Source organism: Syngnathus leptorhynchus, chromosome 21 (genome assembly GCF_054491065.1).
Source record: "Syngnathus leptorhynchus isolate UIUO chromosome 21, UIUO_Slep, whole genome shotgun sequence".
NCBI lineage: Eukaryota > Metazoa > Chordata > Actinopteri > Syngnathiformes > Syngnathidae > Syngnathus > Syngnathus leptorhynchus.
In genome coordinates this window covers 5,094,468-5,119,461 of record NC_141215.1, presented here as the reverse complement: position 1 = coordinate 5,119,461, position 24,994 = coordinate 5,094,468, and the positions used below count along the sequence as shown (strand labels likewise).

General features: G+C 42.6%; 5 protein-coding genes across 8 annotated transcripts; all 5 read right to left on the bottom strand.

The window, feature by feature from the left end:
- Positions 1–70: 70 nt before the first annotated feature.
- etnk1 (ethanolamine kinase 1) lies at positions 71–6,140 on the bottom strand. The gene is made up of 8 exons (XM_085902600.1): positions 5,832–6,140; positions 4,501–4,760; positions 4,282–4,422; positions 3,738–3,880; positions 2,314–2,397; positions 2,077–2,237; positions 1,549–1,622; positions 71–1,477 (listed from the first exon to the last, which is right to left on the bottom strand). The coding sequence occupies exons 1-8, from the start codon at positions 5,976–5,978 to the stop codon at positions 1,405–1,407; spliced, it is 1,083 nt and encodes a 360-aa protein (XP_085758726.1). The 5' UTR covers positions 5,979–6,140; the 3' UTR covers positions 71–1,404.
- A 1,071-nt stretch (positions 6,141–7,211) lies between these two features.
- pyroxd1 (pyridine nucleotide-disulphide oxidoreductase domain 1) lies at positions 7,212–10,661 on the bottom strand. Its single transcript, XM_085902837.1, has 13 exons — positions 10,359–10,661; positions 10,192–10,272; positions 9,966–10,085; positions 9,638–9,766; positions 9,492–9,565; positions 9,203–9,399; positions 9,047–9,141; positions 8,864–8,966; positions 8,499–8,614; positions 8,273–8,395; positions 8,074–8,211; positions 7,917–8,006; positions 7,212–7,843 (listed from the first exon to the last, which is right to left on the bottom strand). Exons 1-13 carry the CDS (start codon positions 10,428–10,430, stop codon positions 7,685–7,687), a joined length of 1,497 nt encoding a protein of 498 aa, XP_085758963.1. The 5' UTR covers positions 10,431–10,661; the 3' UTR covers positions 7,212–7,684.
- A 173-nt stretch (positions 10,662–10,834) lies between these two features.
- iapp (islet amyloid polypeptide) lies at positions 10,835–14,129 on the bottom strand. Its single transcript, XM_085902838.1, has 6 exons — positions 13,997–14,129; positions 13,576–13,621; positions 13,337–13,471; positions 12,682–12,778; positions 12,327–12,455; positions 10,835–12,249 (listed from the first exon to the last, which is right to left on the bottom strand). Exons 3-6 carry the CDS (start codon positions 13,419–13,421, stop codon positions 12,072–12,074), a joined length of 489 nt encoding a protein of 162 aa, XP_085758964.1. The 5' UTR covers positions 13,422–13,471; positions 13,576–13,621; positions 13,997–14,129; the 3' UTR covers positions 10,835–12,071.
- A 235-nt stretch (positions 14,130–14,364) lies between these two features.
- On the bottom strand, positions 14,365–19,111 carry slco1e1 (solute carrier organic anion transporter family, member 1E1). Of its 3 annotated transcripts, XM_085902229.1 has the most exons (15): positions 18,991–19,111; positions 18,416–18,586; positions 18,210–18,351; positions 18,001–18,133; positions 17,801–17,913; positions 17,153–17,299; positions 16,978–17,076; positions 16,691–16,912; positions 16,463–16,627; positions 15,930–16,125; positions 15,653–15,818; positions 15,404–15,588; positions 15,276–15,340; positions 15,091–15,208; positions 14,365–14,756 (listed from the first exon to the last, which is right to left on the bottom strand). In XM_085902229.1, the coding sequence occupies exons 2-15, from the start codon at positions 18,521–18,523 to the stop codon at positions 14,456–14,458; spliced, it is 2,160 nt and encodes a 719-aa protein (XP_085758355.1). In that variant the 5' UTR covers positions 18,524–18,586; positions 18,991–19,111; the 3' UTR covers positions 14,365–14,455. The 3 variants fall into 3 exon arrangements, with proteins under 3 accessions (XP_085758355.1, XP_085758354.1, XP_085758356.1); XM_085902228.1 differs by having other exon boundaries at positions 16,463–16,912; XM_085902230.1 differs by lacking the exons at positions 18,416–18,586; positions 18,991–19,111 and having other exon boundaries at positions 16,463–16,912; positions 18,001–18,137; positions 18,210–18,245.
- A 647-nt stretch (positions 19,112–19,758) lies between these two features.
- slco1d1 (solute carrier organic anion transporter family, member 1D1) lies at positions 19,759–24,439 on the bottom strand. Of its 2 annotated transcripts, XM_085902713.1 has the most exons (14): positions 24,292–24,431; positions 24,062–24,136; positions 23,524–23,665; positions 23,316–23,448; positions 23,125–23,243; positions 22,915–23,061; positions 22,717–22,815; positions 22,350–22,595; positions 21,831–21,995; positions 21,456–21,651; positions 20,960–21,125; positions 20,640–20,889; positions 20,443–20,560; positions 19,759–20,376 (listed from the first exon to the last, which is right to left on the bottom strand). In XM_085902713.1, the coding sequence occupies exons 2-14, from the start codon at positions 24,110–24,112 to the stop codon at positions 20,166–20,168; spliced, it is 2,043 nt and encodes a 680-aa protein (XP_085758839.1). In that variant the 5' UTR covers positions 24,113–24,136; positions 24,292–24,431; the 3' UTR covers positions 19,759–20,165. The 2 variants fall into 2 exon arrangements, with proteins under 2 accessions (XP_085758839.1, XP_085758838.1); XM_085902712.1 differs by having other exon boundaries at positions 22,915–23,243; positions 24,292–24,439.
- Positions 24,440–24,994: the final 555 nt, after the last annotated feature.

Genomic DNA, 24,994 nt, shown 5'->3' with positions numbered 1-24,994 from the left:
GAAGACGATAGGTGTCAGCAAAGAGTTGTCAAAAAATAAAAAATAAATGGAAAGAAAGGCACACAGCGGATATGAGCGTAAATACTCTTTTATTTATTTTCTAGGTTTGTTTACAGTATTTAGTCAACCTTTTTGTTTCACTTCTATTCAGTTTTTAATAACCTTTTTTTTAATATGAAAGATTCAAATAAGCAAGATATTACATTTGTTTCCTGTACATTATAAACAATATACTACAATGGCCACAGAACGCATGAGAAAAAAACTTCATGCAACTAAAACCTGCCTTTGAGATGCTGTGTTTTAACCATAGTTCCAAAATTGTGACAGTAACTGTTCCTCTTTTTCCACATTATTTTCACATTTCAAAAAACCTTTGTGCGTGGATTTGTGATTTCACATTATGTCTGCTCTGCCACTGGCATAAATAAAGGATGGACCTTATTTCTCCATCCGGACGAGTAGAAAATAAGAGCACAGTGGCGAACCAACACTTAAGCATCAACTCATTTGTCAACTGTGGAAGATGAACAGTGCAAAATGAACATGTGAAAGGGGGGGGAGGAAAAAAAAAATCCAGTCTTCATCAAATCGATACATTGCGTTTCCATGTTTTAGCGGCTTGGGAAGCCCAAAGTCATTTTTAAAAAGCTGAAATTATTGCTGCAATATGTCAAACGCAGCTCTGGAAAAGAATATAGATTCTCTAGTAGTTTGGAGAATAAAACAAAAATGTGCATTTCAAGCAAATACATCTGTAACTAATATTTTTTTTTTTTTTTCCTAATCTAGTTTTAAGAAGCCTCCCTTTGGTGCCGGTTGTGGCAAAGTAACAACAAGCTCCTCCTTGAACTGCTTTCTATCTGTTGGTCCGTGTGTCAACGTCAGCCATTTTGTCTCGCCGATGATGTCGCGCTTTTCTCGATCGCAGTTTTGGTCTCATCTGAGTGCTCCCATATCAATGAACACGGAATGCAAAACCTGGCCGACTCGTTTTTGACCCTTAGCATACACGAGCGCCGCTACGGCGGATGACTGGATGGCAATTGGGGCACATCAGAAACGATGCTGGCCCGGAAAATAAGGGTTTCAAAACAAAAAGCCGCCAGGCATTTGTTGCGGCATTTTCATCGTAGAAATTTGACATTTTTAGTGATTAGCTCCCCTTCCTTATCTAGCTTCACATTCCGACGGGTTTTCGAATCGCGCGTTAACCCGTTAAGATTGACGCGCCACCCTGGCGCCAGGCACTGAACGCAAAAGTCTTTCCAGCGTGCGCCCATAGAGGGCGCTCTAGGCTCGTTGTAAGAGAGAGGCACTGAGCAGGGCGTGGAGGCCTGGAGGAAGCGCGGAAGGAACGAGAGGGGTCGGGCGAGGGGCGGGGTGTGTGGGGGGCGTGGCTTTTTATTCGGGTAGGCTCAACACGGCTACCTCGGGTTTCATCTTGAAGTACTGGTTGAAGCGCAGCACTGCGTATCTAGAACGGAAAAGGGGGGGTCAACGTCAGTCAGGTGTCATGTTTACGGTAAATAGCGCAAAGCAACTTACTCCAAGAAGTCAAAGTCAATGGTGGAGAATTTGGCTTGAATCAAAGCCCAAAGAGCCCAGAAGAAATGTGATGCCTGCCAGAAATGAAAGCAAAGAAAAAAAGATTAGGGTTGGGCGCTTGCGGCCTTTATCATTCCATCTCTCAATTTCCTTTCGTTTATTCCATCCCGGCACATTTTTTGTTCTTTTGTATCCATTTGGTCGGCCGTTCCTGTCATCGGAAACCGACCCGATGACGACGGCGCCGATTTCCCGAGAATTAGGGTCGCCACGGCGACTGCTGCTAACACCCGAACCGCAAGGGAGTTGAAAGTCACCATAGCAACTGTGACAAACACCTGAAACACAATCCCGGCCGCTCGCCCATCCTCCACGCTTGTCCTCCTTTCAACCTCCACAAGCCCGGCATCTTCTTGCGCCATAAAATTAGCCGTAAAATTGCATTTTTGACTTCACCCGACATGTGACCAAATGCATAAAAAGCAATCGGGCGCTCTTTAATCAGAGCGAAGCAATGGAAGCACTTACCAGGGCGAAGCGGTTGACTTGCACGTAAAGCGTCTCCACTTCTCTGTCTGTCACCTGGTCGCTCAGACCTTTGTGCTCCTTGTAGGCTTCCAGGTATGAGCGTAGCCATTGCAGCTGGAAAGGTCTCGCCGGGTAGTGACTATAATCCACTTCGTTCAAGCCTGCGGATCGACACAAATTTTTTTTCATTTAATTTTGTCAATGAATTTTGGTTTTGTTTTGTTCGACGAGACTCACCGGCAAACTCATTGAAATGATTCCCAATATCGTAGGCTTGGTAATTGTAGCCGGCGTACTCGTAGTCGATGAACTTTACGTTGCCTGCGTGGACAAGCGGTGTTGTTTACACAGAGTTGTGATGAGTCATGCAAAAAGATGATAATGTTGTTGTTTTTTTGTTTGTTTTTTTTGTCCCTTTGATAACTCAGAATGTCAGACTGTCAATTGGTTTCTTACTTGACCCCCCCCCTACCCAAAAAAAAATAAAAAAAAATAATAAAGTCAAGCGTGAGTTTGCATTTTGAGAAGCTTTTCATAAAAGAGCTTGTCGGTTTTAGACGGACAATGTTCTCAAACTGAGTTATCTTGCAAAGTTAAAGAGGAAAAGAGCGGAAAGAGGAGGCTGTTTGCTTTGGACGCATGCAAGTCCGGGACGTCTGCCAAGACTGGTCGGACGGGAATATGACAGGAGGAGGCCCTAAAAGGTGGAGCAGTAAAAAAAAAAAAAGAAAAAAAAAAAGAGAGAATTCGAGACACAAAATCTACTTAGTAGACAAAAAGCCCTCAGGGCCAAGTGCAGTTATATAAGACTGACTCAAAGGCCTCATGCAAATGTCAGCCATTTGTATTTTTGAGTTATTAATCTGCTGCATGCAATGTGAGGAATGGAAGCATTCGGTTATAACCAGCTTGCTCTCAAAATACAAACCCTTGCTTTGACATGTCCAGTTGTAACACAATTCAAATTTACAGGGAGACCAAATGAATGGGACTTTTAAAAATATATATATTTTTTTTTTGCCCTGACATTTTTTTTTTTTCCCCCTCAGCCTTTTTTTTTTTTTTTTTTTTGAGGTGGTGCTGGACTAGAGAGAAAGACACTTTGAGGTGGGTTACCAGGTGGAGAGTGGGTCCTAGCGGGACACAACTGAACACCTCCAGGCAGTGGCTATAGCCCCCCCTGCGCAGCAGATGAAAAGGTTGGGGCAAACATCGTTCACACATGCTCACTCGCTCGCGGACAGAATTTGCCTTGTTGCCTTATTACGCAACATTTATTCGCAAACGCACACCCCCCCCACCCCACCCTACAATGCTCCCGTCTCATTGGTCCGCTGCGATGTCATCTTTTGAGATGCTTTCCTGATATGAAATACTTTAGCATACTTTAGCATTGGCGCCTGAAGTTCGAACACTCTCCACTGTCTCGGCTGTTCCTTCTATGGGAGGGAGGCCCCGCCCCTCGCCGACAAAATGGAAGGTCAATGGCAGTGAATGAAGTTTAACACTTTGAAACGGAAACCACCTCGGATTACACACGCACGCGGGCGGCAAGGGTCAATGAGCAAAACGCACCAGGCGGGAGACGCTTCACTCGGCACGCCTCAAAGCAGCCACTCAGCAAAATTTGCAAGATGCACACTCGTGCGCCAATGACTCACCGGCCTGCTGGTTGTAGATAATGTTCTTGCACAGCAGGTCGTTGTGGCACAGGACCACGGGCGAGCCCAGCACCGATAAGCTCTGCTGCAGCCACACCAGCTCGTCTCGGAGGCAATGCGGACTGGGCACTTCCGTCTTCAACCTGATTGAGACAGAAATGAATGAGTCAGCAGTTTTGTTTCCTTGACAACGTTAGCACCTGAGTAGATAATCAGTGTTTGTTATGGATTCCTCTATGGTACTAACACACACAATCGTTTTGTTATTGCCAGCAGACTTCTCAAACACTAAAGACGCCTTTGGCATGGAGCTAAAAATAGCCGAGCAACAATAGGCGCCATTACTTTTGTAAAGGCGTCCCATTCATACTACTCAAACGTTGGAGCTGAAAACATACTCGATGTTTCCATGGGGGGGGGAAAACAATCATGCTAATGCCTGGCAGCACTTCAATGCTGTTTTACATTATATGTTAGCATTAAGCTAGCAGACAAATGATGGTCTAGCGTGCGACTCGTATGGTTGAGAAGCTAGCGGCCTTACCTCGCATTCTTCTCCGGATCCGTGAAGTACTTTGGGATGAGAGAGAAATATTTGCCCATCTTCAGCCACAAGTCCGACTGGGGCACCCAGCCGTTGTGGGCGTGGATGGCGTGATACTTGGCGAGCTGTCTGGCAATCAGTCTGGAAAAGCAATGAGAGTTCCTAAATGCCAAAAGAACCGGAGCGTGGCTTTTGGTGAAAATATAAAAGCGGAGATACCTGAAGACAGGCTGGCTACGGATGTGCTCCGGCTCCAAAGCGGCGCCTTCGAGGAACTCGTAGCACAAGCCGTTGTTGAAGGTGCAGTAGAGACGCGGGGCGCAGCGGTGGGCGTGTAGCACCCGGAAACTCTTCACCTCATTCTCGCGGTCAATCAAAAGCTCCGTCTTGTTACCGTAGATACGAACCAGCACCACGTCTTGCATGGCGGCGCCCACGTAGCAGCCCAGAAGCTTATTAGTGATGCCATCAGTAAAGAACTGCGAGTAGACAACAGGTATACAATTCTGAACATGTCTGCCTCTTTGCTTTGAGGCCGAGAGCATTTGTTAGAGCTGCTCTGCGTCGGGTGGGGTCAACATACCAGCTCTTGTAATTGTTGCCACTATGAGGCACCGACTGGGAATGACAGGAATTTTATTTTCATGTGGACGTATTTGCTGAGTTTTGCTCTTCAGTAGCTCATTCATGAAGATAGGAAAAAAAGGTTGAGGGCGCGTGACTAGTTCCAATCCTGTCTGTGTTGACATCCCTTACAACCCACCCATCCCAGTCACAACATAACTGCCGTCTGAGGGGCAGTGCAAAAATGCATGACAGCTTCCACCTCTTTAATGGATAACCACCAAGGTTGAACTAGTCAAGGTGGAAAAACATTGTCCATATTTAGTCAGGAATATTATCATGTTAATATAGTAGAAAACACTCAGGCAAATAAAGAGAGCAACGGTTTAAATAATCTATCCAAACTTGACTTTTCCACTTGTACATTGTGTTGTATTTTTACTATTCACTGATTATAATGCTGATTGTGGTCCTGGAAACACAGATAATCCAAATAATTGAAAACAAATTGTGTCTATATATGGCAGCAACATAAGACAGAATATTAATAAATGACATCACACTAGTTAGCAATAGATAAATAATAAGTGTATTCCATCTTGCGACATTTAAAAACCAGAGTTTCTGGTTAAGATGGTGTACCTAATAAAGTGACCGGCTGGAGCTGTCCACCGAAAGCTCGCGAAGGTTTCGATCGTGACTTGGAAGTGACGCAGATGCTTACTTAAAGGCCAAGAAAAATTACCCGTATCTCGACTGTAATAAAACCACTATTACAAAGTAACATTTCGTTATAAATTCATCGGTTGATACATTTTCCGGTATTCTAGATCTACAGTGGCCATTTTTAATAAGGAGGTTGTCGTTTGGAGCCACTCCGCGATCTTGGATGTGCTTCAAAGGGCTTTAAGCTAGCGTCACTGTGTTATAACCATCGAAGGCAGTTTTTTATGAGGAATCAAAAACAAAAAAGATATAAATTGCACCTTTATTTTGACCTCGGAGGGTTTCCAGTTCGGTCTCAGCTCCTTAACCAGTTTCAGTGCGCCGGTTCTGTAGTCACTCTCCTCAACTATCACGTCTATTTTGGGCACGGCTGGAGCCTCTTCGGGAACGTGAATGTAGTTAGCCATACTTTATTTGTATTTTTTAATGTTATTATCGTAACAAGGTAGTAATACGTGCGAGAAGCAAGCAAGGTATGAAGAACTCGTGACAGGTCTGCAGCATATAGAGTCACTGAGTGAAGACCGAATGCGGCAACGCCTCTCCAAATGACCCCGCCCACCACCAGGAAAAGTTCTCCCGGTGCATTATGGTCTAGAAATCTAGAAGCAGCGCTTGATTAACGTAAAGGCGTACACCGTTCTTGAAGACATACGCACTCACACTTGTCATCCATATCATAACGTACGTGATTAAAACCACGTTCACGTCGTTGTCGTGGGAAAATACGCCTATTAAAATGAATACTTAGTATTATATGAGACAAAAAGAACGATAACTGATATATTGAGAGTTACGTAACATTAACCGGCACTCCCAAGTGCCCTTACACAAGCGCATACCGGTTAAAGCGTTAATGCGCTATGCTAATGACGTCACATCCGCGAGCCACTTCGAATGGGGTGAGCTGTGCGTCAAAGTCTGGACGTTTAAAATGTCATCTGCTCTGAGCCAAGTAGGCGGGCGGACAGTGACGGCAAATCCACTTTACGTAAATGGATCGCACTGTCTGCATGGACAGCACTCCCCTTTTGTGCATTGTTCCTTTTCAATGCATAGAGGGCAAATGTTTCAGTGATAAGGCAACGTGTGTTTACATTTGACCTATATATGACGTCACACCTAATCATTGACATTAATACGTGTAATTATTATTTTGTTTCTAGATGCATGTTCCTGAGGAAACCAGGGCTCTGTCTTGACTACTGTTCCCAATGACCCTAAAAAAAAAAAAATGCAGGATGCAAATGACATAACCTCACAGCAACTCTTTTTTTCTGCACAGCCTGAACTAAAATGTGTCAATAAGATGACACAGCATATGTTGGTTGGCCACACATCCTGTTCCCTATCCAGCATAATAAGACCTTGTGGTTCCCCAGGCTGGATAAGAAAAACGTTTACATGTGATTCTTCATCAGAGGAGTCAAATGGCCCTTTGTGACATCATCAATTGAAAATAAACTCAAACCTAATTCCTGTGTGTACGCTATTGTCACACAGATTAGCTTTCTTTGAACACAAACACTGTCGCAATTTAGTGCTAATCTCAACCTTAACCACTGACCTGGAAAACATGTGACGCAAAACACAACAAAATGTGGAAAAATCTGTACGACTCTTGACTTGAATGGCTTAAATACGTCAATGTTTCCACGTGTCTTTTTATTTTTAAAACGAGCACGTCAGGGGATATTTCAAACAGACACATCCCCAAGAGCAACATATCCAGGCTAACAATAATAACCTTGTTTGTTAAAAGGTTTGTTGAGGCACGGGGGGAAGCTGTTTGGATTGAAATGTGATCTACATAGGAACAAAAGTTTTTGTTTTTGTTCACAAAGATAGGTGAGCTGAGTATCAGCTAGTTTTCCGCATCCAAATCAGAATACTACGCAGTGATGTGTCTGGTTAACATTAATGGAAACAAAACAAGGCAAAAGTGGAAATAAATTGAATTTTCCATCTTGACTTCCAATGGAAATTTACTGGAAACGCTCCACCCCTTTGCAAGTCTAATTAAACCAGACTCATTACTCATTAACTTGCAGTAACTCAAATGTCCTTTTCATATACACATTTAGAGTATTTTTATTTTTTTTTTGCCTTACGCTCAATCAAAGTAGTCCTCGATATCAATGTTGGGGTTGAGAAGATCCTCCCCGTACGGCGTGAGATCCATCTGGTTCAAGATGAGGTTCTCAAAGGTCTCCTCTAAGTCGGTTTCACCGATCAACACCGCCCCGACCATCCTGCCGCCTTGCAGAACCACCTGGACCCAAAAAAAGGAGTCGTTCCATTTCCTGACTTAAATTTGCAGTGGCTTCCTGTTCGAGTGCTGTCACCTTGACATACTCCTGGCCTTTTGTGTAGCGCAGTAGCAGCTCATAATCGGATCCCAGGCCTTGTGCGTTAAACTTTCCCAGTAAAACCACCTACAAGTTTGATGAATAACCTGACGGTAAGTACTCAACAAAAAAACAAAAAAAACATGTCACATACCTTGTAGTTAAAGAATTGAGTGATGTGTGAGAAGAGCTCAAAGCAGAAGTCCAGCTCGATAGCTTCGGACAGGACGCGGGCGGCCATGCAGCGGCCGGCGTGCCAGCCCATCTGACGAGCTTGCGTCCACAAGCGCATCTGTGAGGCAAGCGGAACATATCGTAATGGCGTCTGTGTCTGATATTAGACCTTGGCTTACCTGCTGCCACAGCGGGCTGTGCTCCCAGCATGCCGTGCACACGTCTCCGGCGGCGTAGACGTCCGGCTCGGATGTTGCCATGTGGTCGTCCACTCGGAGGCCGCCGTCTTCTGCCAGAGCGAACTTAACAACAATGTATGCATTTACACAAAATACTGGTTGCACTTGCTTCTGTCCTTTAGTGACTTAAAAAGACAACAAACAGAAATGTAATGAGTCTACGTACGTTGTTGCCGTGAAGAAATGGCTCCGTGTTGGGCGTGACGCCCGTGGCGCTCACGATAAAGTCGCAGCCGAATGTCTTGCCGTTGGTCAGCAGGACGTAAACTGGCCAGGTTGCTTCTGGAGTAAGAGGAGAATGTGAGGAAAAGGCAACTAGGACATTCTAACTTTATTTAGCGCCATAATGTTTTTTATAAGAGGGTGTGCACACTTGCGCAACTACATTATCAGTTGTTTATTTTTAAGTTGTACATTTTAGCAGTCACATTAATAATATGTTTTTTTTAAGCTTTATCTTTTTTTTATAACTGCTGACATTTGAACATGGGTGTGTAGACTTTCTATATTCAGTGAAGAACTAGTTCTCACCAGTATCGGGTTTTGGTTTTTGGGATTGGGAGTTGAGCATTTCCTCAGAGGTGAAGATTGTTTCCACCTCACACTGATATTCCACGGAAACCCTGCGGGACGTCTGATCGCAACACGAACGAAAAGGGTCAAGACGTTTTTAAATCCAACATAAATAATCCCTCAAAGTTTTGTTTCCCTCACCCAGTCCACTCCTTTGAGAACCAGTCCTTGGTGCCAGTCTGGACCGAGTGCGCTGCCGGACTCTGTGGGACCAGCGCCACGTCGTGAGTGTCGATCTGGAAGCAACGGCACATGTGAGCGGCGGGATGAGAAAAACATTCATTTTAGAATCCAGACCTGAAGTGAAGGTCTGAAGCTCGCCGGCTTTCGGGTCGTCTGTGGTGTAGCGAGCCCTCTTGCAGGGGGCCGCCCGCTCCGGCTTGTCGGCGCTCAGCGACGGGATGAGGAATTGGGCCGCCCCCGCGTCGAAGAAGGTGTTCCCAATGGCCTTGTCCTTCACGGCCCAGATCACCTCACAGCCCTCCACCTCATACCTACACATTGTGATTGATAACTTCACTTATTTCACTCAAAAGAAATTGCTTTGGCGCCCTCTTGTGGCATAGTCAAGGAACAAGCAACTTACACTAACTCCAAAGCAATCCCTCCATTTCCGACAACAACGATCCTCCTGGCTTGAGTTAACTGCTTTTGAAACTCCTGAAACAGAAGTGAGTGTGTTGAACTAGAAAGTTACACTTTCTGATTCAGATTTTAAACGGTGGTAGCTACCTGGGCACTGTCCGTGTCCCGAATGCCCAGCACGTACGGCCTGTCCTGGGTTAGTAGCTTCGGTCTAGCCCCGCTGCAAATGCAAAGCTTTTCGTAGCTGTAAATGTTTCCATCTGCAGTCTCCACCAACTGCAGATAAAACAAAAAACGATTCAAACACTTCTTGGGTGTGTGAATATTATGATTGTGGGGGTGTAGTGTAACCATGTTCCCACAAGGGGGAGACATTTTATAAGTATCGTGGCTGTAGTTCTACAGAATCGGAAGTTGCTGCATACATTATAGTTGTCCGGACAAAAAAACTAAACAAAAACTAAAGGAACCTTACATGTGATTGTGTGTGCAGTGTTTTAACAGCCGAGTGAATGACGGTCAAGTTGGGGAATTTCTCCTCCAGAACACTGGCTGGTTTCTCCACCACATCAAACTCTTCCAGAACTTTGGCGACCTTTGGAATAATACAGACATGTCACGAGGATGCATTCGAACGAGGTGTGTTCATTTAAGATCAATTGTGGGAGTAAGATTTGACAGTTTTTGCATGTTTCTCTGACCTGTTTATAGTTGGTGACTGTCTTTATCTGGAGGCCTGCGGTAATCAGAGCTACGTCAGCTGACGGTAAACTGGATGACAACTGTCGACACACACACAAAAGTCATGTTTAGAAATTCTCAACACGCTTATCACGGCTATATTGATAATTTGCTGCTAATATTTGACCTGCTCAACACACGTCACCCCCGCGATGCCACCTCCGACGACGACAAATTTGAACGTTTTGCATACTGCCATGGTAAAAACAAGCTAATGTTTAGTAAAACATTATCCGAGCGCTAGAATGCGCTTCAAAATTATATTTCCAGGTCATCCATGGCGATAATACGTAACACCCACACAGGAATTATTGACCAATTGTGTTTTAAAATAGTCCTATGGTAAATCAGAAGAGTTTTTATAAGGCTACACGCGAGCAGCAGGGTGATGATCAATTTACTTTTGTGTTTACATAAACTACGGCAAGCGATAAAGACATTTAAAAAACTACGGCAACCGGTAAAGAGCGATTTATTACGCGAATTGAAGTTTGAATCATAAAAATAATTTTCTAGTGGTATTGATGGTGTTTCAAGTAAAAGGGACTTTGAATATTTCAAAGATGTTGTATTTTTGTGAAAAATATCAATATATTGCCTTTTTTCACATTATTTTATTGATATTTTACCATGTAATGTATATTATTTATTCTTTCCCCATATTTAACATACAAATGATTCCTAAAAATGTAAGAAGACTAACTGTGTGTATTCAAGATGGCATTGCACAGTGTGTTGATATATAAACTCGTCCATTTCTATCTCTAGCCGCACGCTCCTGGATTAAAAAGCATACCTTTGGTTATGTTTCTCATTATTCCGTGTAATTTGAATTTAGATGACAAGTGTACCTGTAAAGTCAGAGACTAATGGGGCCACCAGTGCAAAATTAGACATGACACTTTCATCAGCCTACATAAGCGCAGTGATATAAACAACTCCACACCGAATGGCGGCTGAAGTGCAATGCAATTTGTGTTTTTTTATTTATTTATTATTTTTTGCTTGAAGTCATCAACCGACCTGGATGTTGTTTTTTTCAGAACATTATTATGTCCATTTTAACCAGTCTGAGCTGATCAGAATCGTGCATCATATTTCCTTCCCCTCTTGATGTTCATGATGCTACCCAAAATAAAGCCCGCAGGAAGTAAACACTTGACTCTTAGCAAATACAAACACACTGTGGCGTAACAAACTGGATTAACTGTTCCCCGAAGCAACGTAGCATTTTTTTAAACATTGTTATGCATCCGATATATTTCTCTGTGTCGCCTGCATTGTGTTATGAATGTTATATTTTAACGTCAACCCAGCCCAAATAAACAGATCCATCGAAAATAGTAGACTGTTATACCAACCGGATAAAGCATGTTCGAGATTTGTTGCTATATCTACAGAAATTGTTTGCGGGCTGATATTCTGGAAATAAAAAAAAATTATATATCATTCTCTGGCAAATGTAAGGTTAAAGCAAACCAGGGGAAAAACTACAGCATACAAATTCCATCATTCATTTGGACTGCTTGTTTCTGGTTATGACTAATATTATGAATTTGAAAATACAGCAATGATAAATCCAATACACAAAACTGTTTACAATCACAATATAAACAGCCAACAATATGACATAACTGACTTTCCCTCCTTAAATTAGTTATATAAGTAGTAAAATACAACAATATTTACCACAGATTTTTACCTCGAAATATGTCAGCTTCATAAGTTTCCGCTTTTTTTTATTGTTTGTTTTTATTTTCACATCATGCCACTGTGGAAGAGCACGAAAACAACTGAAGAAAACATTTTTGTACAGTTACCATATACTGGTTATCGAGTACTAGAGAGGAAAGTAGTAGTTAGGAGGCAGAAGTAGCTCCCTCTTGCCATAGGTGGCCGATCCCACGTTGGTCGGCGCGTACACCGTCCCGATGGTGTTACTGGAACGCACCAGAAAGTCCGCTAGTCTTTGGGTGACACAGGTGGCCGTGTTGCACTTTCTCTTTTGGATGACGTGGCTAAAAAAAAAAAAGAAAAGAAGATTGCCTTTCCATATAAAAACACCAAATGGACTTCACTCCGAGAGATAATCCACCTGTTCTTATCCGGGACCTCTCGTGAGGCCATGATCCCGAGGAAGGGGTTGGAGAAGGGGAACGCGGGCCATTCTCGGCCATTAGGCCGAGCACTATCCTCTTCGCCGAATGAGCTGGAACTGGAGTGTCTGAATCACAAATGAGAAATCAGAAAGTTGATGGCCGCCCTCTTGGAAAGACAGTCCCGAGGGGGAGAAGAAAAAGTGGCCACTTTAAAGGCCCCATTTGTACTTCACATCTTTTCAGACCAGCACAATTTGACTCAATTTTCACGACGCGCTGACCTCCGCTTATACGCCTACATTTCGTATGACGTTTACTGCAAAATAGAATATTTGAATTTGTTTCTCTCACCTGTTGCTCGGAGCAGCGGCGATGCACGGCAACAATCCAAACAGAATTAAGACGAGCGCAGGGGCCCTCGGATGATACATGATGATAGGTGACTGATCTGCGGGGAAAAACATTTTTCATGAGGCGTTATTATTTTTATTTTCCATAAAAGTGAAGTCAAAATACTTTTGGAATAATACCAATAAGCAAATATTTGAAAAAGTCAAGAAAATAAATAAATATAAACATTACTCAATATTTATTCACTGCAAAATGTAAAAGAAATATTTTTGTCCTAATATGGGGGACAAGAATATTGAAAATTAATTAAAATTAAAAAATCCCAAATTACGTCTGGCATTAGAATAAATATTAAACAGTGCAGATTTATTCCATAATAACAAAACAGTGTAACAATTTAGTCTAATTAAAATTGTAATTTTTCGCCATTTCTAACAATAACTAATTTTGCAGAAAAATTAAAGTAAAATATTTACTGTCGATCACTTTCCAATTGTATAATTGTTTAAACATACTGTAATAAAATATTCATCAATTATACATACAAAATAACAAATAAATATGAAATTATAACATTTGTAAATTCACAATCTATTTATATATAGTCCTAGACTCTGTTTCAACAAAAAGTAACAAAGCCAATGAACGTACGTACTGTCGTGCGGGTGATGCCAATTACAGCTGAATTTCCTGTGGAGCAGTCCAGAGCTTTGCCACGTCGTCTCCCGACGCGCCGACATTTATACGTGTTGCACTCAAACCACTTGTGACATCACGTCTCCAAATATAGCTGTAAAAAAAAGAAATTCATTCACAATGAATGAGATAGTGGAGGTTGGTGGGGGTGTAAGGCACGACCTTTCACCCTAACCCACACGCCGCAATCCGTCATACCTCACTATCGTCGTCATTGTCATTCGTGTGAGGAATGAAATTGACCCTTCGGTGGGTGAAAAAAAAAAAAAACAACCCTCAGTGGAAGGTTGATGCACCTCCAGATGCTTTCTGAAGTTTTCAGTCCCCTCAACTTTGCCCCTTCCTGCTTCCCTCCGGACTTTGCTTGCTGATGAATAATGAATAGCGTGCTATTACCATCATCAATAATGAAGAACGGCTCATTATTTTATTAGGTCAAGTCACAACAAGCGTAGCGATGAATAACTGATTACAGGGACCTTCAATTATATCGCTATATTATTATCATTATTTTTTTTTACCACTATCACAAATTCAAAACATACAGATTATGATATTTTGAAAAGATTCGCAAACCTATTTTGTTTAGCTTCAAACTAACTCTTAGCTAAAAACTGACCTTGTTCATGTGGGCTGATGTTTTGTTGAAGGTTTGATGTATAAATATGCAAAATTATGCCATTTTCACGGCACATTTTACAGCGTATAATGTATATAATACCCATATCTGTTTTGCATGTAAGATCTTTGGGCACATTAACGAGCTTGTGCAATACAGTCATGGCCACTGAAAGCTCCTATTTAGAGAGAGATTGCGCAACTATGGTCATTGGGTTCAAAACAACACAAGTTGAAACAGTGTTTTGTATCCTTTATGTTGCAAAGATTTGGAATGTTTAGAAACAATATAACAAAGTATTAAAAAAGGGGATGTCATCAAATTTTGGTCTAGTGCAAAAAAAGTCAATATCACAACTGGGACACCAAGACATTTCACAACTCTTGCTTTAATACTATAAAAAATATTTCAATACATAATGCTAAAAACAATACTGTTAGCGAATGGGAGGCTAAAACTTCATTGGTGGGATGTTTTCAAATGAGTTACTTTCACAATAGTTGATTTCTTTGCCGGATGTTCCGCTTCGACCTTTTTGACTACTTTGTGGTCGTCTTCGACGGCCTCGCTGGTGACGCGTTCAATGGCAAAACCATTGTTAGGAACTCCCTGGACCTCCATCGAAGCTTTCGCATTGAGTTGTTTGTTGTAGCGCTCATATTCCTCCTTCTGGAACTGCTTTCGGAGGAGGATTATCACGGCGAATGTGAAGAAAAAAGAAACGCCGCTGATACCCGAAACCAATCCCAGGAACACTACCCTGCAAATAGGACGAGGTTAATGTGACAAATTTATAGACATTTTCCAACTAAAATATTTCATGGATTGCTTATAGTATCTTGTCATGAAGTGTAAGACATTTGTGAATATTTTTTCAATTTCACCCACTCAAAATGTTCAGTGGCATCAGACTTATATATAAATATATATAATATAAAAACGTATATAATATATATATAATTATATATATATATAATTATATTATATAATATAAATTATATAATTATTATTATTAAATATAAATATAAAAATAATATACATAATATAATTCCAACCATAAAAAAAAATTGTATTTATAGTATTTAGGATGTCACCTGTACATATCGGCATTATAAAGGCGACAAGCCCCTCTACCACCGCACTTTTTAACCGACCACTGCAGGCACGTCATATCGATGAATGCCCCAAAATAAATAGGAGCTGGAATTCCACCTGTAGAAAAAAAACACATCATCAATCATTCATTCCAAATCATGAATAAAACCAATTTTATTCTTACCAAGGACCCGAATGATCAAAGTCTGCATACCCAGGGCGAGGGATTTAAGATGCGGCGAGATGCATCTGTAATAGCAATAAAAAATTAGATATCGATGAATATCAACATATCACTATTCAAAAACCCACCTTATAGTGACCATGTAAGCAGGCGTGATTCCCAGGGAGCTGATAAAGGCGCTGAGAACCGACACGGCCATGTAGGAACTGAAACTACGGCTGCAGCTTCTGGCTTGGGGGCACTGCCCCAGTTTCACTGAAGTGCTGCTGCCCGCCGGGAAGGAAGCGGACACGCAAGTACAGTTATGGAACACCTGTAGGAAGATGTTCAATTTGTTTAGAACTTGGGAATCCTGATAAGAAAATGTCAGGTCCTACAGTTTTTTTGCCGTATCCGCTGTAGTCGAGGCATCCAGCCATACATGGCGAAATGTAGGTGATGCCACTGTCTGAGCACACCGGGTCCCAGTGCTCTGCTAAACACGAACAGTTGCTATTGCACTCCGAGAAAAGAGTTTGACCTCCGTGTAACACTCCTGGCGTCCTGTCAGCGGAAATGCACAGATTGTATTAACTTTCTATAGCTTTAGTTTACTATGACGGTTAATTATACAGTACTGGAGGAACAATGATTGTTTTGGGCTAAAGTACAGACCCATTGTATGACACGGTGAGTCCAGCCACAGGAATGTTGTCGCACTTGGTGCCGAATTTGAGAAACATGAGGAGGTAGGCCCCGAGGGACACGGCGAATGAGAACTGAGCCCCCGACACGACGCTGAGCTTGTATCGCTTCATCACCACGCCTCCTAGAAAAATCCCCATGGCAACGGCCGGCAAGGTCAGAACCCCTGCAAATAAAAACAGAATAAAGACCTGGCTAATTTAGGATCAACTCTGTTCTACTCTTCTTCCTTTTTGGATGTTATTTGACTTCCTCATCTGATTGACAATACAGAAGTACTTGGAGCATAATATTAACTTGAGTTCCATTGCTCAGTGTTTTTTTATTTATCTCCCTAGAATCAACGGGCCAATGTTTGACCTTTCCTAGTTAAACAGACATTTGGAGCTGCCATGGTTGCATGTAAAGGTAACAAATCTGTCTACTTGCGCCTATAAAACCAAACTAATTAACATTATATATCTTCAGTGTGCCTAAAACATCTCCATGAAATGTCGTCTTACCTATGAGGAAGTTGGCTCTGGATGCCGATTGTCCAAACTGCTGCTCGATATATTTGGCATTGAAGGTGAACATGCCAATGAGCGAGTTGAATTTAAGCATACTGCCGCAAATGAGCAGGAAGTAGATGGGATTACCCAGCAGGTCCTTCAGCGAGGGAAGGAACCCTAGATTGAGATGATAAAACTGTGACATAAAATAGCGGTGAGAAAAATGAGATTCCATCAAACCTTTGGCGAGTTCTGTTGACTTTGTGAGAGGCTTGTCGTTGGGGGAATCCATTCTTTTCGGAATCTCTTCCTCGAATGCGGGTTTGTCCTCTTCAAGATCGGGCGAGCGGGGGAAGAACCAGAACGGAATGCTGGCGAGGAAGAGGAGGCCGGCGGACACTAGCATGCCCATCCACCAAGCTCCCACCCAACGAGCATCAGTAGGAGAGATGGTTACACTTTCTAAAAGGGATTAAAGATGCCACCTGAATCCACCAATCCCATTGGTATTCACATTTCAGACTCACCTAAATCAACAAACCCAATGTCAACGTATATATTGGCACAGTAGGACCCAAGGAGGTAGCCAAAAACAGGGCCGAGAAGAGCAATCGTCTGGATACAAGCTGCCAAACGAGAAAACCAATAGCATTCATGTTCTGATCCCGTCGTTCAAATCGGGAGATTAAAAAAATCACCTACCGATGTAGAAGGGAGAGTTCTCAGCTTTAGCAAAGTCGTCAATGTACGAGATGCCCAGTGGTGTGACTGGAGTCTCTCCGATTCCCCGTAACGCATTCCCCAAGAACACATAGATCCACATATTGGAACTGGATTCCTTTTCGCAGGCTGCACAGAGGGAGACACAGGAACTCAAAGGAGGTCTTGGCGGAACAACCGAGACTCACTAAACACTCAACCAATTAGTAGAGGACATAATACGGTCATCAGTTTCAAGGACCATGCAGTAGAAGCCATTAGCATAGATGCTAGTTTGACCGGCTCTTGATAGCTCATGTCTCTAAAGGAGTGATTTGATTCGTCAAGGTTAAGTTGACATACTGAAGGTGTCATGGACGTGAGGCCACGGCGTACCTCAAGTCGAAACCTTCGGGAATCACGCCGTGTGTGTGTGTTTGTATGTGAGCATGTCTGCCAGGACATTCCCGGAATTGTTGAAACGTAGCCAGTATTTGGATATTGAGCCAAGGCTTTGACATTCTGAATTAAATATTTCTTAACTCGTCTCCAGTGAGATTTCAAGTGATACTTCTGTTGGAATGTTGCTGTTCCTGCTCAGTGGGACTAAAAGGAAAGTTAATCCCCCAGAGATTGGCACGGTACCCGTACCTTGTGTCGTGTTACGTCCTATTTCGTGGCTCACGTCGTTCTCAGGACGGAGACAGGCGATGGTGCTCGTACTGTCATTCTGGAAAGCGGCGATGACCGTATCGTACTTGTAGCTGGAACGGAATATCTTGGGTTATAATCCAATTTTTTAAATGGGTCAATGAAGTCTTTAATGAGTGTCTACCCCTGGATTTTCTTACGGTCCCATGAAGAAGTGGGTCAGGCCAGTGAGAAGTGCCCCAAGGGCCATAAGAACGGAACCCCCGGCGATGAGCCTGGGACGATGCATCTTGGCGCCATAATGGCTTACCACGGCTAAAAACAACAAGTTGCCTTCCTCCAGGAAAGAAAATTGCATCCAGTTAGGAAACGAGCTGCTGTATTTTAGACCGGGGTAAAATGGTTTTACCCATTTCAAAACTTCCGTCTACGAGGCCAACGTGGGAGCTGGAGAGATCGAAACGTCTTTCGAGCTGCGTGATGGCGCTCTTGACGAAAGTTCCCGCCAGGGTCTTGCAGAAGTAGGCAAAGGATAGCGCTGCGATAAACATCTGGATAGACAACAAATTGACATCATTTAGGATTATGTAACCGTATTTGCAATACAAATCTCACCTTGAGAGTTGAGATACCATGCCGGCGTTTTCCGCGAATGTCCCCGTTGGAAACGTAGAGAGCCTGCTGGCTGGTCATTTTGGTTCTGTCCTCAAATGTTTCCGCCATCTTTAAATCGGGCCTTCACCACTTCAGGTTGCTGTTCTGCATGGAACTCCAACTGGGCTTTCTCTTCGGTAACAAAGAAATGAATCCATGTAAAAGCCTCGTTAACGTTAATTGTCACTTGAAAGTTCTTCAGCCATAAAAATCATCTGACTAATTGTTTCTTCCTAAATTTTTTGAACATTTTCTGACATAATTTCCTCGCTTAGTTGAGTATTTATTTCTATAACTCAGATTAAAACAGTAGTCAAATAGGGCCATTCGCTTTTATATGGTCTCAAATAAAGACCTAGATATTCAAACGATTAATTTTGATAGTGCAAAGCTGTGAAGTGAAAGCTATTGCAGGCATCATCCACATCATCAGTATAAATAAAATATCAGTCGGTAAAGTAGGCAAAAGAGGCCTATAACCTTAAATTATATGTCTCATAATGATTTCATAATACATGAAAAATGGAATCCAGTACCTAGTGCATCCTCAGGCTCATCTCGGGAGACTCTCCCTCCTGTCGAGGCTGCCGGCCATGTCGGGCTTTAAAAAAAAAAGAAAAATTGGACCTGCCGAGCGAGAGTTGCTATCCTGCCGCTTGTGGCGCGAGACAAAAGGCTGTGCGCATTTTTATTCCACAGGCATGCAAGCGCCTCCAGGAGGGCAGAGCAACAAGTAAGGAGAGGTGGAGCAGCCTGATTATTTAGAACTTCAGACCAAACCCTCTGCGCAAAAAAACTATTTATATTTTATTTGAAGATGAGTAACAATTTACACTCTATATCCACTGACGCACATTTAACAACACATTTACATTTTTTTGCTTCGACCTTTCTATCCTGTTTGTTTTCTATGCACACAAAATTGGCCCAAAAAAATCCCAGGATTAGGATTAACAATTTTCACATTCCTAAGAGTTTTTACCCATGAGAATGGACTTTACACTTTAAACCCTTCTAAAATACTCATTATTAATATGATTTATTTTTGGGGCATTTAATAATCATTTAAATGTTTTATTATTTGCTATTTTTTACAGTATTCAAGATTTAAAGATAAAGTGCCTCCACTGCTGGCGAAATGTGGCACTGCAAATGTTCAAAGCACAATTTGTTCTTATCTGCACTCCTGTAAAATATTAACACTGGTTATCATGACCATTCACAAATTATCATAAAATATATTAGAGGCCAAAGCAAACAAAAAGCGCCAACGTTTTGTTTGCACTGAAATAAAAACCAAACCATGTGGGAAAACAATAGTGATTTTTTTTTCTAAGGAAACAATCCATACATACAAAAAATGAAATGATGTCACAATACAAATACACTTGACTCAATCTATATCCTGTAAAGTAATTACAAAAATGCTGAGTGATTCACTCCCAAACGTTCAAGTCTTGACTCACTCGTTTCATAAAGTTGCGTAACAAGTCAGTGCGAAATGACGCACGGTTGTAACGAAATGATATGACACACTTTGGGTGTTTTTTTCCCCTCTTCTCCCATTCCTGTCTGTTACATTTGTCATCTTTTTCTCATACAACAACTCACTTGAAATGATTTTCCACCAAAATGTCACCAGATGGCGCCAAAGCAATCCTGTGATTACGTTGAGTACAAAAACAAGAAGCTTGAAAAAAAGAAGCATTCTTTAAATGGTACTCTCCTTTTCTGTGTCGTCTTTGTTTTGGACTATATTGATTTTAGCATGTCCGTTCACTCTGTTCTCCTCTTGTCCTTTTCCTTTGGCTTGCTCCCTCAAGGACAACTTCTTCTGCCTCTGCACAATTTTCCGGTACAAGCCTACCCACATCATGTTTGACAGGAAGTACAGTCCAGTGATCAACCCCATGAACGTCCACCTGGAATATATTTCATTGTAAAAATGACATCTTCCTTTTAGATTTTGTATCAAAATGTCACAGCACCTGAACGCATCGGCATCATAAAGTCGACATGCGCCGCGGCCCCCGCACTGCTTGGTTCCCCACTTCAAACAAGTCCGGTCAATCAGAGCCCCAAAATATATCGGAGGAGGTATCCCACCTGTAAAAGATTCACAGACCTTGACTTTCCGGTTTATTTACGACACGAGAGCCGACAAAACACGTGACCCCGTACTCACCCAGAGTCCTTACGATCAACGTCTGCATTCCTAAAGCCAGAGCCTTCAAGTCTTGTTGTATGGACCTGAGCAGCACGATGTACCCCGGGGTGCCTCCGCATGCCGATATGAAGGAACCAACCACGGACAGAGCCATGTAGATTTTAAACATCCGGTCGCAGTCGCTTTTCCTGGAACACTGGCCCAACACCGCTGACGTATTTTGGCTCGGCCGGATCATTTGGCTAACACAGGAGCAGTTATGGAACACCTACAGATGCAAGAGGAACCGAGGTGTAAACTGATGTTGGGTGTTGTCATGGCAACCCTTTCTCTCATACCATCTCCTTTCCAGTGCCCGAGGAGGTTTGACACCCAGCCAGGCAGGGTGAGGCATACGTCATCCCGTTGTAGGCGCAGACCGGATCCCACTGCTTCATCGAGCAAGAACAGCCGGCGTTGCATTGTGACAACAATGTCTGCGGCTCGTAGGATAAATCCGGGATTCTGGAGATAATTGATTTTATGACGCCGCTAACAGCAGTTTTGTTGGATGTTGTCACTCGTACATCAGAATACAGTAACCCCCCCGGTTCGAGGTTAAAGTTGGAAGGGGTTATCCCACTATCGACCACTAGATGGCGGCACATTTATTTAGTTTGAGAGAAGTAAGAAACAGTAAGTAGTGTCTTTAAGCGGAGCCAAGTTTTTGTTGAAATTATTGACTGTCATTTGCGAGTTAATAGGTCAAGTTTGGTCCCAAAAAAAAACTCCGGATTTGTTCATAGCTCAAATTGTTGACATAAATGTACAGTCCGTGCAGTCCTTGTCACTCACCCTTCATACGTGACGGTGAGGCCGGCCACTTCGGCGCTCTCGCAACGAAGGAAGACCTGCACGGCCAGCAGACAAAAGGCGGCGATTGACGCCGTTATGGACACCCTGGCCGCCCCGATCACGCCCAGTTTGAAACGCTTCAGAACGAAACCTCCGGTAATGATGCCCAAGGCCACGGCCGGCAAGTTGAATATACCTGAAGAAATGAATTGTAGAGTTTTGAATTCCTTAAGTACTATCTATACATTTCTTCCCACTGACCCAAATAAGCGTAGTAAGCTGTTACCCAACAATGACTTTAACTGAGAAACACAATCAAACTTCCCTTCAATAACATCATTGTTCCCGTTCGCTTGCATCCTGTGTGCATTCTACCTATGACGAAAATGGCCTTGGAGGCCGACTGGCCGTAGATTTGCTCCATGAACTTTGGCTTGAAGGTGATCATGCCCATGAAACCATTGACGGACACCAGGTAGGTTAGGATCATCAAGGAATAAATACTGTTCCTGAAGAGTCTCCTCAAAGATGGAATGAAATCTGAAAACAAGAACATTGAACGACAGTCCATGATACTCAAGAACCGGATTGATCTGCGACAACATGGTCAAGCGAACCGTTTTGTCTCTGCATTGTATCTTCTAGAACATTGAGGTTGTTACATCATTTTGGAATCCCAGAAACCTTTTTCCGCCAGTTTTTGACTTATCTAAGTATCCACGACTGAACTCTGATATAATTTCAGAGGTCATTCAACTTTTGCCCAGATTGCCTGGTATTTAAAGTCCATGGATTCTATCAGTTAATAATTGAACATGCTAATCCTCCAAATATCTCAAATTTCCTCTTTAAAATTGTTGCCTGTCCAATGTTTTTTGTAAGACTGCATGCTACCTTTAGCCATCTCCGTGAACGTCATTTCTTTCTCTTCGTGATCCTGATCCGGGAGGAAATGATCCTGCTCTGCATCTGCGTTGAGTTCTAGACTTTTGCTCTGGTCCTCCTTCCCCTGCTTGGGAAGAGACTTGGGCAGGAACCAGAAGGGGATACTGGAGAGCAAAATAACCGTGGCAGTAGCGATGAAGCCCAACCACCATGCCCCGACCCAGCGGGAGTCCTTGTAGTTGATGGTCACGCTATCTGGGAACGAGAAAGGTTAACTGTTTTTTGAGCCTCTTTATTGAGCATGGCGAAATATGAGGACCGTGATAAGGAGTCACTTGACAGACAAGTAAACCCTCCAAAGTGGGTTAAACGGTACCTAAATTTACGAATCCAATGTCCACGTAGATCTTAGCGAGGAAGGATCCCATCATGTAGCCAAACATGGGGCCCAGAATTCCCGTCGTATGAATGCAGGCTGGCATATCCAAGGAAGTATACATCAGAGTATTGCATTATTTATGTTTTGCCGTAGCAGTGACTTGAAATTCCGAAATATTAGCAACTCATAACGAACCCAAATAGAAAGGTGTGTTCTCTTCTTTAGAAAAGTCATCCAGGTAGGAAACTCCCAGAGGCATGATGGGGGTCTCGCCAATCCCTCGCAGCATGTTCCCAAGGAACACATAAACCCACATGGACGAACCGGCAGCTTTCTCACAATCTAAACAAGATTTAAAACAGGAAGTTATTGATATTGTAAGGGATCGCTCGCCATCTGCTTTACCTGCCCGGGCTGCTAAATCTGGTTCGTCGTCGGTCAAACTACGGTTGGACCAACACGGCGTGATGCTCTCGGTACTGTTGGTATCGATACTGTGAGTCATACTGGTCTCGTATTTATACCTAAAAAAAAAATAGACGGCGTCAGGCTTTTGCATATAAGACTGAAATTTTGAAACAAAAGTGTGTACTGACGGGCCCTGCAGAAAATGAGGAAGACTAATGAGGAAGGAGCCAGAAGCCATGATCAAGCAGCCAATCGCAATCAGTCTGGGACGATGGAGCTTAGCCCCAAAGTAGCTCACGAAGGTGATTACCAATAAGTTTCCTTTAAGAGAAGAAGCGTTGTTAATACGGAAAGGTGGTAGTTTTTCAATTTCAAAAAAGGAATGAGTGGACTAACCCATCTCGAAGCTGCCGTCGATCACCCCGATGAGAGAGCTGGGGATGTCAAAGCGCCTTTCAATCTGGGTGATTGAGCTCTTCATGTAGGCGCCACCAAAAGCTTTGGCGAAGTACGCAAAGGACATAGAGACCAGAAAGAGCTGGAGAACAGTCACGATATTATTCGGTACATAAAAAGACGTAAACTGTGTATTCTTTAAAGCACAAGTGTCAAAGTCAATGCCCAGGGGCCAGATACGGCCCGCCACTTCATTTTAGGTGGCAAATTCATGTCAATTACAAAATTTCAAATTTTCACTTTTAAAAAAAATAGAGATATTGTTTGCAATTTTTATTACCATTCATTTTTTAAAATAATGTTTATTTTCAAATATTTGATTTCAATATTTCATTTTTAAATATCAAAAATCACCTTAAAATCTAATCAGGTTTTTATTTTATTTTATTTTTTTGCAAAAGTGCGCATGAGAAGCAATCAATGAAGCAATCGTGCAAGTTTGATATTTAAACAAGCTTTTGAGTCTGTTTGCACTAACCTTGAGCTTGGAGCAGCGAGCATCACGCGGCTTGGTGGACTCTACACTCATGATGCTGCCGTGTTTTCACGCAACCTGTGTGAAAACATTTTTCTATCACTAAAAAAAAGACTTCATGCTTCTATGGTAAACTATAACTAAGCACCGACATCTTTCAACCGAACATCAAATCAAATCATGTTTTCTAGTGACGATTTTATTTTTGCATAACTAGAAAGCAAAAATCTTACCCTGAGAAGCAGCTGCGCTCCAAAGAGGGATGGAAGGGATGTGACCAAGTCGCCTGCAGACTCGTTCGTTGTACCTGGCAGGACTTTGCGCCTCGACTTGAGCCTTATCTCAAACTATAACATCACCTGTAATCAGTAACCTAAGCACTCTTGCCCGCTTGTTGATCGTGTTGAAAAAAAACAGCCCCTCGATGCGCTCTTTCACACACAAAAAAAAAAAAAACGTGACAGCTCTACCTGGGTAAGGTCCAGCCCAGGAAGACTCGGAGCAAACAAGCGGGGTTTTACACCCCCACTGTGAACTTCACTCACAAGTACACAGCACAACAAACGGCAACAGCGTGAAGCAAAGTTGAGTTTATTTGCAAAGCCCACGTGTGTCTTTTACTTTGCTGTTTTCTCAAACTCAAATGCTTTCCTCTCCTGGAGAAGAGCCGCTTTTGTGAGGCAGGGTGTTTCCCTCCCGTGCCGGATCAAAGTCTTCCTGCCCTATTGATCACTCCTAACAATGGCTTTCTCATACTTAATCCAATCATGCTTACATATAGTGTAGGATCAACTCCAGTCATAAAATGCTGATTGGAGGGATTCTTTTGAATGAATTGGTGAGATACGCCCAGTCGTTGGAAGTCCGAATTCTTCTATTCTTTTAATCGTAAGACAGCCACCTTATTTGATTTTTGGGTCACTTGTGTGATTTTTT

Bases quoted from the DNA above. Each gene is read 5' to 3' on its own strand.
- etnk1 (XM_085902600.1), bottom strand. From the start codon at position 5,978: ATGGCTAACTACATTCACGTTCCCGAAGAGGCTCCAGCCGTGCCCAAA. The intron at 4,761-5,831 runs GTGCAATTTATA...GTCTACTCGCAG, and splicing joins CCTCCGAGGTCAAAATAAAG to TTCTTTACTGATGGCATCAC. The intron at 1,623-2,076 runs GTAAGTGCTTCC...CATTTCTGGCAG, and splicing joins AAGTCAACCGCTTCGCCCTG to GCATCACATTTCTTCTGGGC.
- pyroxd1 (XM_085902837.1), bottom strand. From the start codon at position 10,430: ATGGCAGTATGCAAAACGTTCAAATTTGTCGTCGTCGGAGGTGGCATC. The intron at 9,566-9,637 runs GTAGCTACCACC...CTTCTGTTTCAG, and splicing joins GGGACACGGACAGTGCCCAG to GAGTTTCAAAAGCAGTTAAC. The intron at 7,844-7,916 runs GTGACAGCACTC...TTTTGGGTCCAG, and splicing joins AAGGCCAGGAGTATGTCAAG to GTGGTTCTGCAAGGCGGCAG.
- iapp (XM_085902838.1), bottom strand. From the start codon at position 13,421: ATGTCGGCGCGTCGGGAGACGACGTGGCAAAGCTCTGGACTGCTCCAC. The intron at 12,456-12,681 runs GTGAGAGAAACA...TTTGTGATTCAG, and splicing joins GCCGCTGCTCCGAGCAACAG to ACACTCCAGTTCCAGCTCAT. The intron at 12,250-12,326 runs GTGGATTATCTC...TTTTTTTTTTAG, and splicing joins GAGGTCCCGGATAAGAACAG to CCACGTCATCCAAAAGAGAA.
- slco1e1 (XM_085902228.1), bottom strand. From the start codon at position 18,523: ATGGCGGAAACATTTGAGGACAGAACCAAAATGACCAGCCAGCAGGCT. The intron at 17,077-17,152 runs GTAGGTGATTTT...CTCGTTTGGCAG, and splicing joins GAACTCTCCCTTCTACATCG to CTTGTATCCAGACGATTGCT. The intron at 15,341-15,403 runs GTGGGTTTTTGA...TTGCTATTACAG, and splicing joins GCTTACATGGTCACTATAAG to ATGCATCTCGCCGCATCTTA.
- slco1d1 (XM_085902712.1), bottom strand. From the start codon at position 24,112: ATGAGTGTAGAGTCCACCAAGCCGCGTGATGCTCGCTGCTCCAAGCTC. The intron at 23,666-24,061 runs GTTAGTGCAAAC...ACTGTTCTCCAG, and splicing joins CTCGCTGCTCCAAGCTCAAG to CTCTTTCTGGTCTCTATGTC. The intron at 20,890-20,959 runs GTATGAGAGAAA...TTGCATCTGTAG, and splicing joins CGGGCACTGGAAAGGAGATG to GTGTTCCATAACTGCTCCTG.